At 37.1% G+C, this 18,519-nt stretch overlaps 1 protein-coding gene across 5 annotated transcripts in view; it reads left to right on the forward strand.

The window, feature by feature from the left end:
- Positions 1–15,389, forward strand: part of LOC115216571 (protein CUSTOS) — a 51,517-nt gene extending 36,128 nt beyond the window's left edge. For 3 of the 5 annotated variants that reach the window (XM_036502827.1, XM_029786040.2, XM_036502805.1), the window contains exons 3-7: positions 6,970–7,018; positions 8,691–8,786; positions 12,805–12,866; positions 14,276–14,393; positions 14,890–15,389. In XM_036502827.1, the coding sequence (XP_036358720.1) occupies positions 6,970–7,018; positions 8,691–8,786; positions 12,805–12,866; positions 14,276–14,393; positions 14,890–15,085 (521 nt within the window). In that variant the 3' untranslated portion in view covers positions 15,086–15,389. The remainder of the gene's footprint in view (positions 1–6,969; positions 7,019–8,690; positions 8,787–12,804; positions 12,867–14,275; positions 14,394–14,889) is intronic. The other 2 variants (XM_036502816.1, XM_036502838.1) reach the window with 1 other exon arrangement.
- Positions 15,390–18,519: the final 3,130 nt, after the last annotated feature.

Below are 18,519 nucleotides of genomic sequence, written 5' to 3' on the forward strand. Positions count from 1 at the left end.
AAAAAAAACAGGAAGGACAGATCGGTTAATGTAGCCCAAAAGGATCTATTCCATCTCAATTACAGATTTTTTAATTAATTTTTTTAACTAAATAGTTTCAAACTTCAAATACCGGTAGAATTTCTCATGTAGAAGACGGTTTGCTCTGAACGGTTTTGACAAAATTTCGTATTTTAGAAGTTATTTCATGTTAAAGTTGTATTTGGGTAATTTCAACCTATCAATGACATGTATTCGGTTGAAGAAAGCTACTACTGTTTGCGATAGTAATCGAAGAGGAACAACTTCTGGGCCATCTCTACTAAATGTCACCACTCTACTGCATGAGGAAAGAGTGAGAGAAAGTTGTGGCGGAAGAGTCAGCAGAATTTCGCCATTACCTTCTGCCGGAGCTGTGTGGAGCTTAGGTGTTTCGCTCATAAACACACACATCGCCCGGTCTGAGATTCGAACCCGTGATCCCTCGACTGCGAGTCCACTGCTCTAACCACTAGGCCATGTGCCTCCACATTATTCATGTTTAGTGTATAGGACAGTGGTATTGCTTGATATCTTGTCTTTTATCTTTCATTTCTTTCAGTCATTGAATATCGCATTGAAGAGTTTCATTTGAACAAATTGACCCTAGTATTTATATTTTGCAAAGTCTCATACTTATCCTATCAGTCTCTTTTACTGAATCACTAAGTTACAGGGATGTGAACAAACCAACACCAGTTGTCAAGCGGTGGGGCTGTGTGCCACAGGCACAAACAGATGCATGCATATATCAGGAGTGGCTCTGTGGTAAGTAACTTGCTTACCAACCATATGGTTCCGGATTCAGTCCCAATGCGTAGCACCTTAGGCAAGTGTTTTCTACTATAGCCTCAGGCCAACCAAAGCCTTGTGAGTGGATTTGGTAGATGGAAACTGAAAGAAGCCCGTTGTATATATGTATATATATATATATATATATATATATATATATATATATATATATATATATATATGTGTGTGTGTGTGTCTGTGTTTGCCCCCCTAACATCACTTGACAACTGATACTGATGTGTTTACATCCCCGTATCTTAGCAGTTTGGCAAAAGAGACCGATAGAATAAGTACTAGGATTACAAAGAATAAGTCCTGGGGTCGATTTGCTTGACTAAAGGCGGTGCTCCAGCATGGCTGCAGTCAAATAACTGAAACAAGTAAAAGAGTATACACGCACACACACACACACACATATATATATATATATATATATATAGACTGGTGCAGGCTCGTGTCAAACCGTCCCACCCATACCAGCATAGAAGGCGGATGTTAAACGATGATGATATATATATATATCATATGTATATATGACAAGCCTCTTTAAGTTTCCATCTACCAATTCCACTCACAAGGTTTTGGTCGACTCAGTACTATAGTTGAAGATAATATTTGCCCAAATGTCACACAGTTGCTCTGAACCTAGAAATATGTGGTTGGGAAGCAAACTTCTTACCACACAGCCACGCTAGTGCTAGAGTTTTCTATTTCTTTTCTTTTCCATTAAACCTGGTTGGCATGTCCATATTGAAGACTGCTAACAAGGTCTCTGTTTATGAAATCAATGCATGTAAATAAATAACATGGGATGGTCACAATTTCTTGATCATGGTAGACATGGGGTAAAACATCGTAACAATGCAGGGCAATGAATTAGCAGAATTGTTAGAGCATGGGGAGTTATGCCTTAAAAGTATTTATTCCAACTCTTAGCATACTGAGTTCAAATACTGCTGTTGTCCAAGTGGATCATAGACTTAATATGTCACCAGGTTTAACAGCCTCAACTGGTCTTTGCTGCAAGCATTCAACTTTGAGGAGACCTTTCTCTCTCCCTTTCATCAATCTTAAAGGCTCTGATTACAGGTTCAAGTACTGTCCTGAAAAACGATGTTGTAATCAGCAGAAGAAACATGGTAACATCTACGTCACAATTCAATGTATTTTAATTAGTAACCAAATTACCAAAAAATTATACCCTGTCATCTTAAATAGGAAGGACAAATTGGATAATATACAATGATATGCATAAATCGGTATGATTACTGCTTGAATATCTTACATAATTGATCTGCTCATTCAAGACTAACCTTCGACTAAACAACAACAGCACAAATCACTAGACATGCATATGGGGTTGTCAGTAGATCGGGATATCTAAAATGCTTCATCTCTGGAAAACATATGCTGGAACACATATGCTGGAACAAATCTGACAAAAGATTAAACAAACACCAAGAATAACTGAATCCAGCTTCAAATGCCAGTTACTTCCCCTGGTTTAAATATGATATGCATTTAAATAATAATAATAATAATAATAATAATAATTGTGTACAGTGCTCAGGTGCACTACAACTCATCTAAAGTGTATATATAATCAGGTGTAGTTTCGACGGATTTCGGGAAGCATGAGGGCCTTAAAGGATGCAGTGTCATGGCAGTCAACAACTGATGCAGGCAGTTTATTCCACGCTTCAGCAACCCTGAGCGTGAAAAAATGTTTCCGAAAGTCATGGGAGCTGTGCTGTTTTCTGACTTTGTAGGCATGTCCACGTGTGTTAGACACATGGAGATCAAAAAGGTGTTCAGTGTTGTTGTTGGTGAGGTGGTTGATAACCTTGTGGGTGTTTACCAAGTCCGTCGCCAGACGCCGGAGCTTCAGTGAATCCATGCCCAGGGAAACAAGGCGCTCAGAATATGGTAGGTGTCTGATGGAGGGTATGCGTTTGGTTGCACGTCTCTGGACAGATTCCAGGAGGTCAATGTTCTGAGCAAGATAGGGATTCCAAACTGATGATGCGAATTCCAAGTGTGGTCGTACCATAGCTGTATACAGTTTTAAATAGATGGCTGGAGAGCGGCTAACAAAAGTCTTGCTGAGTGATGCCAAGACACCCTCGGCCTTCTTGACAATTTTAGAGATATGCTTTGTCCAACGCAAATCACTGCTGACAGTGATGCCTAGGTCACGCTCGCAAGAGGATTTCTTGATATCAGTGTTGTGGAGGGAGTATGTGAACGCAGGGTTTTTTCTCCCAAAATGCATGGTGGTACACTTGTCCACAGCCAGTTTCAGTTGCCAGTCTGTGATCCATTGCTGCATTGTGTCTAGGTCTGATTGCAGGAAAGAGTTGTAGACATCAGGATCAGTCCTCTTGATTTCAAGGTACAGCTTGATGTCGTCTGCATATTTCAATACTGTGGCATTCTTTAAATTGGCATCTATGTCATTAATGTATGCCACAAACAGGAGGGGACCAAGGACAGATCCCTGTGGTACACCCGATGACATCTCATATGGTGTAGAGTGCTGTCCTAGAACTGTGACTACCTCCTTTCGGCTGAGGATGAAGGATTTCTTCTCAAAATCTTTAGCACCGTGTCATTGTATCATTTATTTATTGATTAGAACCATATAGACTATGATTGTGCTGAGTAGCGTATTTTTAGAGATTTGGTCGTTCATAACGCTGCTAGTATTTGGTAGAATGTACTAATTTTAGCAACTATTTTCCATCATAAAGGGACGCAACTCGATACAACGTGCCAAAGTAAACGAGAGATCTTCGTGATCATTAGATCTGCTAGAATTATTAATCAAAACTCCCTCAAATGAAACTCTAGCGTTATTTGTGTATGGTGGGGATGGGGAATGTGTGATTCTTGGTTCCCCTGGCATTGAAAAAAATAATAACCCGGATGATCACGACTGGAATATTTCAATTAAAAGTTTACTTGATTGGAGCTGACCTCAATCTAAACAATAACACAGATTCATACATTTTCTTCTTTTTCTTATGTACTTTTTCAGTCCATGAGTTGTTTTACTGGAGTATCGCGTTGAAAGGTTTAGTCATTCAAATTTACCCCAGTACTTATTCTATTGTTGTTCTCTTGCTGCTTAACTGCTATGTTACAAGGACGTAAGCAAACCAACACCGTTTGTATTGTCAAGTGGTAGAAAGCTCAATTCTCAAGCACATGGTTTTGGGTTCAGCCCCACTTCTTGGCACCTTGGACAAATGTCTTCTATTATAGCCCTAGGTTGGCCAAAGCTTTGTGAGTGGATTTGAGAGATGGAAACGCATATAAGTGTTTGTGTTGCCTTGTCTCAACACCCACATGATAGTTATAAATGAGTGTCATCATCATACAAGCAATGCTGTTTGTTTCTAACCTTCTGTGAATATATGTCCAGTCATGAAGAAATATTGATTTCAAATTTTGGCACAAGGCCAGCAATTTTGGGGAGGGGATAAGTCGATTACATTGACTTACATTCAAGTGGTACTTATTTAATTGACCCTGAAGGGATGAAAGACAAAGTCAACCTCAGCAGGATATGAACTCAGAATGTAAAGACAGATGAAATGTTGCAAAGCATTTTTTCCACTGTGTGCTAATGATTCTGTTAGCTCACTGCTTTATCATAAGGAAATATTAACTTGCTTGGAAACAAGTTAATGCTGGCAACAAGAACATTATCTGGCTGTACAAAATTCCAATGAATTCCATCTGACCCATGCAAGCACAGAAAAGGGCATTATTATGCTAGTGTTGGTAATGATTGTGATGATGGTGTCAACAACAGCAATAGCGATGGCAATGACACCAATGATGGCAATGTTTTTAAATCTAAGGAAGGATATTGTGAAGAATGAAATCTCTGATTTACAGAAGAAGTGAGGTCACAGCTGGAACGTCTTTGAGTGGAGCTAATCTGAAGCTAAATGTGAACAATAATAACAACTGTTGCATTCAGATCTGGATGAATAGAACAAAAATTTTTGCTACATTTCCTATGTCTGGTTCTTTATGAACCTTTGCTTCTACTTTCATTTCTTGCTATTTCTACCTTACTAAGTTTGTTCTTTGGGGTAAAGGAGCTTGTCTTTCACCTTTCTATCATACATTTATTTTAGAGTCCTCAGAACTTTAGTGAACCACAAGTTGGTTCTTTAGATATCTGAGATACAAACACCAGAACTGGCTACTGTTCATAACTGCATTTATTAAAATACCTTTAACCCACTACTTATTGATTAAAAAAAGGTAACTGCTTTATAATAATGTCAGCAAATAAACTATTAATATAGAGTGTTGATTTAGCTGTTACCATTACATTCCTCTATTTATACTATGTTCTTATTCCACGTTTAATGTTCTTTCACTTGGAAATTATTTAATTTTTTTCTCTCTACAACTTATAATTATTTAAATTATGGTCATTCTGGCTATCCACGAATACCAACATAGATTGTTGCTATCCATGGATTGTAAGATGGAAAAATGGTAGCTTTCTGGGTTTTAAAAAAAATCATTTTTCATCATTTTTTCAATGATTAATATTTACAATACTGTAGCATTTTATTTCAGCAGAATGATTTGTTTCTTTATCATCTTCTTTACTTACTTCTTCCTTCCTTCCTATGAAGCATAGGACACTAATGACACTTCTCCACTGCTCCTGACTCAGGGCTATCTTTTTCTGCTTTCCTCCAGTTGGATCCCTACTTTTTCAGTTCCACCTCAGTATCCCACCACCAGCTATTTTTGGGACATCCCCTCTTCCCTCTCCCTAGTGGGTTATGTTTTCCAGAGGAAGGCCTTCCATCTCCTGGGTTTCAATTGTCATTGATGCTTTTTCCTAAGTAAGGCTGCTCGCCCTATGCAACCCCATTTTTACTTCTGGGGAGAGGTGTCTCATATTAGTCTGGCCTTTTGAACCTGTCTAACATAAGATGTCCTACCAGGAACTTGCACTTCACTGGTATATCTCTCAGGGGTCATTGAAGCACACAATTCACCACACTGCAACAGGGACTGGACTTTGTGATGGATCTTCTTCCCTTCCTGTTTATTCCTTTCTGCTCGAAATTTCTTTCATTCTACTTTCTCCTTTCAGACAACCAACTATCTATAATTATTTTCCTTGTTAATTACTTTTCTAGTTCTGTATTTATGGGGACAGAGAGAGGGCAATTTTTAGGCAAATTTCAAAGGGTACTGGTTGTTTAGAAAGGTTATGGATTTTCTTAGAAATAAAATATTTAAATCAGGTACATTATTTATATTTTAAACACATTTTCAAAACATCTTTGTTGCAATTAAAATATAAGCAGGATATTCAGTAAGCAGAAACCCGTGACTGATGGTGTGTCAAGGTCTGAAATAATTTTTTAATCTCAATTATCTGTTATCTTTTACTTGTTTCAATCATTAGGCTATTCCCATGTTGGAGCACCGCTTTGAAGAATTTTTAGTTGCATGCATCAAACCCAGGAACTTATTCTCTCAGTCTCTTTACCAAACTGCTAGGTTATAGGGATGTAGACACACCAACACCAGTTGTCAAGTAGTGATAGGAGACAAACACTTATACACACACACACACACGTACATGATGGGCTTCTTTCAGTTTCTGTCCACCAAATCCACTCACAAGGCTTTGGTCGACCCAAGGCTATAGTAGAAGACACTTGCCCAAAGGGCCACACAGTGGTACTGAACCTGGATCCATGTGGTTGGGAAGCAAGCTTCTTACCACACAGCCATGCCTGTACCTATTCTCAGTTTTTTTATCCTTTTTAGTAATTTCCATAGAAATTTAATATAATGGACAATAGTTCAAGCAAATGTCTAAAAAGAGATATATACTGGACAGGATACTGTTAAGAAAATATGGAGAACAACCCACAACACAAAATTAAGTGTTAAAATAATCTTTTTCTTTTTTCTTTTATTTCATATATTTATTGCAAAGCATAGTAAAGGGGCATTAGTAAAAGGTTGAAAAAGGGTGAGAACCACTAATATACACTGATTATACATGCATTTATTGCAATATAAATTTTTAATTGCTGTACATTAGTAAACATACATGAATGATACCGTTTTTTCAAATATAATCTCTTAATAATTTATATTTTGTAGCAACCCACAACCAGAATAATAATGGACAAGCAAAACAGCCATCTTTAAGGTATGAAAATATATTTTGTTATTCATATAACGAATCTTGTCTTATGTGTGTACCTATGTTATTGAGTGGGTGTGGACATAGCCAAATATTTAAAATGTTTTGCCATGAAACTTGAATTTCTGTTTTGGGTTAGATTTACTTAGAGTCCTGATGATGCTCTTTGGCAGAAGAATGTAATATCATGAAGAGCTTTTCACTTGAAAAGATACCCTTCATTGCAGAAATTTCACCAGAACAGAATTGAGATCTTAAAACTGAAGTGTCATGTAAAAAGCATTGGTGTGGGTGCTGGTGCCACATAAAAAGCACCGGTGACATTGTCACATAAAAAACACTCAATACACTTGGTAAAGTGGTTGGCATTAGGAAGGTCATCAAGCCAAGGAAACCAAGCCAAAACGGACTAAAGAACCTGGTGCAGCCCCTAGCCTTGCTAGTTCCTGTCAACTCATACCAGCATGAAAAATAGACATTAAATGTTGATGATGATGATGATGATGATGTCAATTGTGATTCAGCAATTTCAAGGCCACCATCCTGCAGGTACTAGCAATGATCCTTTTAAACTACTGTTCAACAATTTCCAGGAGCAGAAGATTGCAACCTCCAAAAATAAACAGAGTGAACAGTAATTAAGTGATTATTCTGTTACCTTTTCTATTCATGGAGCATGACATTACATTTGAATGCATGTTATTCTGTGTCATCATTTTATGTGTCTTAAATCCCTTAATTAAAATTTGGTGTAAAGAATAAGTCAGAACAGTTGTGTAGCTGGACAGACTGAACAACATTGCTTACAACATTAAATTTAAATATCACCTAGGAGAGAAAGTCAGTTTAAGCTGTAGAAACAGCTTGTCCATCTTCCTGTATGTGTGTGTATATATATATATATATATATAAAGACTAGTGGGTCTAGAGGATGAGAGAAGAAAAAAATAAGAAAAATGATGACAAAGATAATAAAAAGAATAATGATAATGTTGAGTGTAAATTGTTACTGTCATAATAATAATAATAATAATAATAATAATAATAATATCCTGATGCAGTACCAAGCAGTAGCTCTCATGGCTTTTGATCTTAACTGATTGGAAGTGTTATTATGTATATATTTTATCTTGGTATAAAAGATGCGCTACAGCAAATATTCTGCTCAATACCACAGATTTGCTTGTCAGTTGTTTAACTTAACTAGTTGAGCACATCCCTTAATGGCTGATGATATGTGCATCTCTGGTCACGAGCAGAAGTAGTGGGGGAGCATCATAGCTATGTGTTGAGATGAATTCTTTGGAGTTTGAATAATTCACCTTTGGAAACCTGGATGTTTCGTTCATCATCCTTAAAGAAACCTTATTCAAAGACCTTTTGAGTGGGATGAGCTACTCAACCTGAAAAAAAAATTCTTACTGGACCTCACCTGCCAGGTCATGTACTGTTTATCTTGATGTGAGATCACTATGTCATGCACATAAGGTTGTGGTGCATGTGCCTGCTGTACCCTTATCAGACGGGTAGTCATGATGGGCATATTGGGCTTCATAAATTTGTATCCCAGTGTCACTTTGATGGCATGTCCTGCTCTGTCACTCAATAACAATAATAATAATAAACATTCCATTTCCTCATCATTATCAATATATTGTTTGTTTTACTTACTTTTCAGAGGGAATCAGACTGACCAGACAGATTATAACCAGTTACAGACCACTCCAAGTTTTCAAAAACATGTTGCCAAAAAACTTTCACAGATCTTAGATCAGTGAGTTATCAAAATTATTTTTTTTGAGGAATATTTAATAGAATTATTGCAAATACATTTTGTTTTTTGTAATTTACAGAATCAAGTGATGTTTTTTTTTTACTGTTTTATATCCACTTTTTTTCCTTTGCATGTTTGGAAATGTTTTTTTGTTGTATTTTTTGCTGGTAAAATTCTTGCTGGAAACCAATGCAAAGTAGGAATGGAACTTGATTCAAATTAGCCTGGAAAATGGGAGCAAGCAGAATTAGGTCTTAACCTTAGTCCTTGTGCTTCATCTTATGCTCCTTGTAGGGGATAAACAGAATTTAAATGTTGATTTCTCCTTGTATATCAACTAAGGTTGGGTTTGGATCAGTTATGATTGCACATAATAAATTAATTTAGGATATTTAGAGTCTGCCATCAAATATTCCTTCTTCTGGGAGATAGTCATGTTTCTCACTGAAACAACATTACCATATACAGCACCAACACAACACTTGAGATCACACAGTTGGTTATATCAATGAATTTCATTTCTTTCAGTTGTTTGGTTCTAGATTTATTGCTAAATGTCTTTCATATTTCATAAGTCTGTCATGTAACATCAGATCTAGAGAGATTGTCTTAGACCTCTTATTTTAAGGTGGCAAACATCCTAAATGTATTGGCACAGGAGTGGCTGTGTGGTAAGTAGCTTACTTACAAACCACATGGTTCCAGGTTCAGTCCCACTGCATGGCACCTTGGGCAAGTGTCTTCTACTATAGCCTCGAGCCGACCAAAGCCTTGTGAGTGGATTTGGTAGACGGAAACTGAAAGAAGCCCGTCGAATATATATATATATATATATATATATATATATATATGTATGTATGTATGTGTGTGTATGTCTGTGTGTCTGTGTTTGTCCCCCCAACATCGCTTGACAACTGATGCTTGTATGTTTATGTCCCTGTAACTTAGCGGTTCAGCAACAGAGACAGATAGAATAAGTACTAGGCTTACAAAGAATAAGTCCTGGGGTCGATTTGCTTGATTAAAAGGCGGTGCTCCAGCATGGCTGCAGTCAAATGACTGAAACAAGTGAAAGAGTAAAAGAGCAGCTTTTATAGATTGACTGAGAAGTGACAGAAATGGATAGGCCGAAAAGGAAATGATTGTTTTTCCGCACAACAATTTAGCGGCATCTATATGATCAATGACACAGAGTTAGATATACTGAATTGTTTGAATCACATTTGAATATTTCTTAACTGCAAGCATGTAGATGAAGGCAGTCATCCAGTGCACAGATTACTAGTGGAATAGTATCTTATTCACTTGACCATTGTGAGGGCTATGTGTTTGTTTATCTGTATTTATTTGTATGTATTTGTGAGTATTTTTTTATTCTTTTACTTGTTTCAGTCATTTGACTGCAGCCATGCTGGAGCACCATCTTTAATCGAGCAAATCAACCCTATAACTTATTGTTTGTAATCCTAGTACTTATTCTATCAGTCTCTTTTGCCAAACCGTTAAGTTACGAGGACGTAAACACACCACCATCGGTTGTCAAGCAATGTTGGGAAGATAAACATAGACACACGGACATACACACACATGCACACACACACGCGCGCACACACACGCACACACACACACACACATATATGACAGGCTTCTTTCAATTTCTGTCTACCAAATCCACTCACAAGGCTTTGGTTGGCCTGAAGCTATAGTAGAAGATACTTGCCCAAGGTGCCACGCAATGGAACTGAACCCAAAACCATGTGGTTGGTAAGCAAGCTACTTACCAGCCACTTCTGTGCCTATATACATATATATATATATATATATATATATATATATATATATATATAAAGTTAACCCAAACAAGAAAACACAAAAAAAACAAAAAACACAACGCGAGGACATGGAACAAATAAAGTATTATTGGACGCTCAGGAAAGAAGGGAAGAAGGAGGGTTTAATGTTTCGAGTGGAGCTCTTCGTCGGAAACATAGGAGAAGGGAAGACAGAGGAAAAAAATCGCCAGCGGTACTCACGAGGTCACATATATATATATATAATATATATATATATATATCACTCTGCCTTTCCCTCTTGTCTTTGTTTAGTAGGAAAGTTTTCATTTGTCCTTGTGTTACTCCTCATTTGTCTGTCTTCTAGCCCATGGCTTTTATATTGTCACATCTGTATTATTTTTTTGTTGTTGTCTTTGCCTGGCCCTAAGGCCATATTCTACTTATGCATTTTGCATTTTTGTGTCTCATCTGGAATTACATTTTTTGTATGTTCATTTCTGTATTCCTTGTTCATCCTTGTTTGTCTGTCTTGCTTTGTTATGCTTTGATTGCATTCCCAGCAAGTTTTCTTGATGGTTGCCTCCAGGGTGGATGTAATTTTGATAATGGCATGAAATTGCACTCGACACCTTGCCCGATAACTGATGAGGAATAGGTGACCAGTATTCCTTCTCCATTCATCTGTGCATTCAGTGCATTTAGTATGTCTTTCCATCCATTTGTTTATTACTATACGTGTTTGACTTCTGAAAATAAATAAATATATATATATATATAGAGAGAGAGAGAGAGAGAGATAATGATGCAAATAAATGAATACAACTACTTAGGTTAGATATACAAAATATATATACATGTATACAGAGAAGAGCAAAGACTGAAAATTTTCAGATGATGAATATTCAAGTATAAATGTATGGATATTTATATCTTAACAGAGCAACCTTACACAGAGTACAAAGATACAGAAGATTAAAGGGAAGAGGTATGGTGTTACAAGTCCGACAGCTATTTTATCTCCCTACCCTGAAGACAGAAGCTGGATTTATCCAATGTTTATTTGATTCCATTACTGGATGCATATTTTTGTGAACTAATCTGCCAACATTATGAACTCCGAGCTCCCAGAAACAGCTGTCGGATTTCTAACACCATACCTCATCCCTTTAATTTTCTGTGCCTCTGTATCCTGTGCATGTTTGCTCTGTTAATATATAAATTTATATTAATATACTTGAATATTCATTGTCTGAAAATTTTCAATCTTAGCTTTTTTACATGTAAACGTATTTTGTGTATCAAACCCAAACAGTTTTATTTGTTTATTCACATAATTGTCTCCATAGCTGCTCACCTGGATTCCTCTTATAGCCACCTTTTACCCCATGGTCCTCAGTAAAGATTTCAGAGTGCAGGTTCAAATCACTTGAGCGCTATTAAGTGTTTTCCGTATTGAGAATCTCTGGATCTCATCTGTTCACACACACACACACACACACACACACACACACACACACTCTCTCTCTCACTCTCTCTTTCTCTCTCTCTCTCTCTCTCTCTCTCCTCTCTCTCTCTCTCTCTCTATATATATATATATATATATATATATTATATATATATATAATTATGCATAAGTGAAAGAGGGAGATAAAAAAGGTGTAACTTTGTTGTTAGAGCTTGTGATTAGTACAGAATTTACCCTTTAAAGCAAACAAGGTAAGATAACTTACCTGCAGTTGGATTTGTTGCGAAGAATAAATATCTATCAACTTTGTTTGGACCAATGGCCAAATCTTCCAGCTTTACTTGTCTTTTAATAGTCATGGATAAATACTTGCATTATCCCTTTGCTTTTATGTGTAAGGAAATATCTAGAGATATTTGTTCCAAGCAGGAAATTATGCAGAAGAAACAGCACAGGCCTCACATGACCCATTGATGTTAAGTTTATCGACTTAATCTATTGCCCAGTTTAACACAATAACCTTGGCCTAAGAATGTCTTCAGCAGAATACATTCTATTGCAAGCATTTCAGCCAAGACTCTGTTCTGATGGTAACTTCCTGTTTCCTTCCACCAGTATCAGAGGCTCTGAAAATGGTCATGTACACTACTGTCCTACCTCCTCTGAACCATTAAAAAAAGGATGTATGCTAAGACTGTCAGTTATGATATTTTTTTTTCGGTTTGATAATTTTTAACATTTGTACACATTCTCTCATCAGGGAACTAGAATTTTCTGAATGCTATTCTGCACCTGATGACCTTCATACCCTCAGTGACTCAGGTAATTTCAACTTTCAATAATTTTTCTCTGATATTTTGCTTGATCTTATCCATTTATTACTGATATAGATTCATTTGTTTCTTCTCTGTTACATACAGAAATAATACTCTTATCTCTAATACATTTGCTACATGTGTGTGTAATATAATTAGTCTCTGAAACACTTGGGTTTCAAACAGCCTCTTAGTAAATGAACTGTAATGGTTTTAAGATTTCTTAACTTCATTTTGTTACAAATTGTGATAGATTGTATAACAGTTATGGAATCACTGGGACAAAATGCTGAAGTGAGCCACATTCAGTGTAGTCTGTTGTAGCTAGATGCTGAAGATGTGACAGTTGAAAGTTTCATTCAATCTTAAGAACATGCAGACTTGAGTTAGTTAAGAAATTTGTATAATGTAGAAGGAAGTGATACAGAAGTGGATGAAAATAGGAAATACAGGACTGTACGTTTTTACTTGTTTCAGTCATTTGACTGCAGCCATGCTGGAGCACCGCCTTTAGTCAAGGAAATCGACCCCAGGACTTATTCTTTGTAAGCTTAGTACTTATTCTATCAGTTTCTTTTTGCTGAACCATTAAGTTACAGGGACATAAACTCACCAGCATCGGTTGTCAAGCAATGTTGTGGGGGACAAACACAGACACACATATATATATACATATACATATATACAATGGGCTTTTTTCAGTTTTCGTCTACCAAATCCACTCTCAAGATTTTGGTCAGCCCGAGGCTATAGTAGAAGACACTTGCCCAAGGGGCCACACAGTGGGAATGAACCTGGAACCATGTGGTTGGTAAGCAAGCAACTTACCACACAGCCACTCCTGCACCTATATGATGGATTAGAAACATAACATAGCCTTTGTGATTTCAATGCCAAAACAGGATATACAGAAATAAGTGTTTACTATTCTCAAAGACTACAAGCATACTCACATCTTTCTGTCAAGTATAAAATCACCTTTCACAACAAATTCCTTTATCAACATGACTGATCTTGCTAAAAACCAAAATGTAAGCAAGAGGAAGACAGCAAGGGCTGTGAAAATGACTTTGCTATAAAGTCATATATTCACAGGAAATGATGCATTCTCACAGCCTGCTCTAAAGTTATTGGAGTTGAGAGAGACCCAGAGTTTCTCAACTGACTGAAGTACATGTGAGGGAGAGTGAGAATTTTTCTAAACAAGTAGAAATTAGTAGTTGACAAATTTTTACCCAACTTGTATTCTTAACTACGTTGATTGCAACTTTCATACTAAACTCTCTTGCTCTTCTCTTGTATAGACACACTAGAAAAGATACTGATTACACTAAAAAAGTATTTTTATGAATCCATATCAATAAATGTAAATATATTCTAATTTCACATGTCATAATTTTTTTTTCATTTTCTCAGGGATTAAATTGTTATCCACATCAAAAGACTATGTCAACCTGAATGAAGCAATTTCTGTGAAAAAACGTCCACTCAAAAAATCCCATGACAGAAGTAGCAGCAGTAATACTGACAGCAGGTATCTGTATCATTGTTCTACATCTTCTTCAGATAGAATATTATAGTATATTTAATAAAGTCATCAAGGATGGCAGAGTAGGCAGAGAAACTACACGAAAGACTTTACAAAATCTAGTTTACTATCGCACAATTTTGAGTCAGTAGAATGTAGTAGATTAAAATAATTATCTCATTTTAAAATTTACATAATTTAATGTCCACCTTTTGATGCTTGCATGGGTCAGACAGAATTTGATGAGGCAGAATTTCTGTAGTCAAATGCCCTTTCTGTCATCAATCCCCACCAGTTTCCAAGCATGGTAACATTTCCTTTGGTCAGATATGCTTTTCATAGAAGACAGGAAAGGAGCAATATGCTCATTTGCAACTGTCGATTAATGTCAAGACAAGAGTACACACAACATACATACATACATACATACACACATACACACACACACACACACACACACACATTTTCCTGTTATGTATATATTTTATTATTTGATTTCTAGTGATGAAGATGCCAAATTTGCAGAAGCTGCCATATCATATGATGCTATCAAACTGAAGGATCAACTTCTGTCAGCATTTGATGCATCAATACAAAAAGCTGGAGAATCACTACCAAAAGTGGAGGACAATACTTGCAATGATTCCAAAACAAAACAAAAGAAAAAGAAAAAGAAAGTGAAAAAGGGGAAAGACTGACAGAAAATATTGCCATGCTGAAATCCACAATGGTGTAAGATGTTTATATACTTGAACAATCTGCAATAATTTCTAATGTGATATTTTTATACATCTATGTACAATGTCAAAGAGGAATAAAATTCCCAACATTTACACACAAAATTGTTATTATGAAGTTGGTAATAGGGAGGTAAAGCATCGGTAAGCTGCCTTGTCGTTTTCAATCATGTCAGTTTATGTTCTGAGTACAAATTTTGTCAGGGTAGGACTATTACCCAATTTGAAGTTTTTTTCAATTGCAATAAAACAGTGTTTTCTCTACCTTTGGTATTCAAGTACTATTTTCTCCACCTTGTTTTGTACCCGTGTGCTCATTTATGTATGTGTATGTGTATTGTATATATACATATATACTCACACACAATATAAATACAATGTGAACAATATATTTATGCATATATCATTCAACTACAGTTCTTAATGTAGTTTTTTTGTTGCAGTCGGCGTCTTCCAAGCAGTCTCACTAATTCAGTTTTAATCGAAATCAAATTTAGTTTTTTGAATTATGCTTGACTAGTGATAAGCTACATTTAGACATAAAATACTTAAAATCTGGTGCTGTTGAACAAAAGTTAAGAGAGAAAACGTATAGCCCAAATTGGTTGACTGGCGGGTAGTAACGCCCGACATCGACACTTTGAATCCACATCATTCTTTTAATTTTGAGTAAGAATTATTATATTGATATTAATATGAAAGAGAAACGTTAAAGGAATATATTGGTAAAGGTTTCGTAAAATTTTATCCATTAGAAAAAAGGGTATTTAATTTTAATTCTCAAATTTTAATCAATTTTTGCGTGATATTAAAGGGACACTACTTATATATGAAACTAACCTATTTCTTAGACGCACACACAACAGAAGATAAAAGAACACAAATCGATACAAAGAGTTCTAATATTTATTTTCATTAGTCTAAATTATTTTTTATAAAAAATGAAATTATTTTTAATAAAAAATGAAATTTTTTTCGTAACTTTTTTGGAGTATGGCTTTTTAAAGTCCATTATTGAATAAATTATTTTAATAACAAGATTATTTAATAAAATATTTTTTTAAAATTATTTTGTCTCTATGGACAGTACTGAATCATGTAGTAGGGCTGTTCAGAAAAGGCAAATGACAAAAATTCAAATATTTTAACACTCAATTTTCACTATTTTAAAATTTTGAAACACGGAGTTAATTATTTGTATGTTAAAAATGACTTTATTTATTAATTTGATAGTAAATATAATATGATTAAATTTTTTATTGCCTTCACAGTGTTTACTGTTTTATAAAATCAAACTTGAAAACTGGACAAAACAGAGACACAATTGAAAAAAATTAAAAAGAAAAAAAAGAAAGAAGAAAGAGAAAAAAGGGGAAAAAAAACCCAAAAAACAACAACAAAACAATTCACCACCTTGGGTTAAAAAGTTGGGGGTGATGGGAAACCTTTCTAATGGCTATTGAGACACACCAGAATTTTTGCAGTGTTATCACGTTTGATGGTAGGGCTGATGCGCTGGGGATGTTTGCCCAGTCCAAGCTCCTCTTAAGTATCAGGTTCAGCTCCGTATGACACATGAAGCAACCAGCATTCAGGTGGCAAGAAAGGCCATGGAGGCTTGTGAAGTCGAGGAGCTGTCACAATGACAAAATCAAACCCATGCAAATGTCAGCTCTCACTCTGAGGGCAATGGAGACATGAAGTTTGTCAAAGCTGAGTAGGCCACCAACATTAGCCACAGGGATGGCATCAATCCAGCCACCTGAGTATTTGGCGCTAGCAGACAGTAAGTGGTAGCTTGAAAACTGGTCCAACTGGATGAAGAGGGAGTTGAAGGTGGCCTTCGAAATTATGTTGTCCCAAGCTATCTGACACCAACGGTCCTCCACCTTCTCAGGAGCAGATAAACCCAATTCCCTCCAGTGTTGGAGAGCTTCATCCAACTCCTTGTTAGAACTGGTCCATGTTGGAGAGGAGAGGATGTTGCCCACCAGGGTGGAGAAGGCGTGGGTGGAGGAAAGGAAGCAGGGGAGGGAGACGGACGAACACTTACCAAGACCAAGACCTCCAAATCACTTGGGCAATGCAGCCTGATCGCAGAACGTTGGAAAGAGTCCGACATTGTCTAAGCATTTGAATCTCTCAAAGATTTGGTTGTCGAAGTGTTGGAGGTACGATAGGAATCGGTAAGATGAGCTGACTCTGAGTAAATACAGGAAGCTTAGTGATCAAGAGGTAATTCCTAGGTATGAAAAAACCTTGATGGGGTTCGATAGCTTCAATATTTTTCAGCAATTGCTCAAGGGCAGCCACCTTCAACTGGAAGATGGACTCAAAAGCAAGGTCAGTGACTGGGGCACCTTGAGAGTACCAAGCTGATGGGGGAGGGACTGCGATGGAAGGGAAGGACTCTGCATAAAGGCTAATAGTTGGTTGATGTTGAGACGTCAGGTGGTTGAGGATCCAGAGCTCACATTTGGAGCTGTTTACTTGGAGATCTCAGCAACCAAACTCCCCAACCATCATGTTTGCAATGGTGAGAACCCAGTCCAGAAGTCCTGCCAAACAAGCATTGTTGAGATAGCAGATGTTGAGGTCTAACTCAATGCTCATTTTGGTGATGTCATCAATGCTCAGAGCAGACTTGAGTGGGTCGCTCTGTTGGACTCCTGAGGTGGAGGTGACGATTTGGTCAGCGAAAGAGAGATAGGAGGGCTCCTAATAAGCCTGCCATGCAAGGCAGTAGAGTTGTGGGACTCTCTCTCTTACTGAGCTGAGGAGAGCATCACGGCTGATGGAATTGAAGGCATTCTTAAGGTCAAGTTTGAGGATGACCTTGGATGACAAGGAGAGCAAGTTGGCATAGGCTCTGGTAGCGTAGGCAGCAGTTTCACATCCCAATTTAGTGCCCACTCCTAGCTGGGTGGGGGAAAATCCCTCCTCCAATAAGCTAGAGACTGATTGTAAGCACACCTTTGCAGTGAGATGGCGAAGGGTGCAGCCAACTGCAATGGGGCACAGGTCTCCATTGGAGTTGGTGAACCCAAATAATTTTGCACTGAAGAATAATGGGCAGATATAAGGGAGGACGTTTGCTGAAGAGAACTGGTTCGGAAATTGAGTCAAATTCTACAAGAGCTCAAGTCTGGCGTTACCGGCCGGTAAGGAGATACTGTCTTTGAAGTGTTGAAGCTGAAGGCCATCAATTCCCGCACCTGAACCAGCAGGGAAGGATGAGATCGCCTTTCTGATGTTATCAGAGGTGAAGACCACTCTCGAGTATTCAGGGGGATCAAGTCAGTTTAGTTGATTATCAGAGGGTGCCGATGAGTGCTTCTCTTTCAAACGTCTAAGATACTCAGAGTCACACAGAGCCAGGGAGGAGATGGACAACA

The sequence above is a fragment of the Octopus sinensis genome, linkage group LG1 (genome assembly GCF_006345805.1).
Source record: "Octopus sinensis linkage group LG1, ASM634580v1, whole genome shotgun sequence".
Classification (NCBI taxonomy): domain Eukaryota; kingdom Metazoa; phylum Mollusca; class Cephalopoda; order Octopoda; family Octopodidae; genus Octopus; species Octopus sinensis.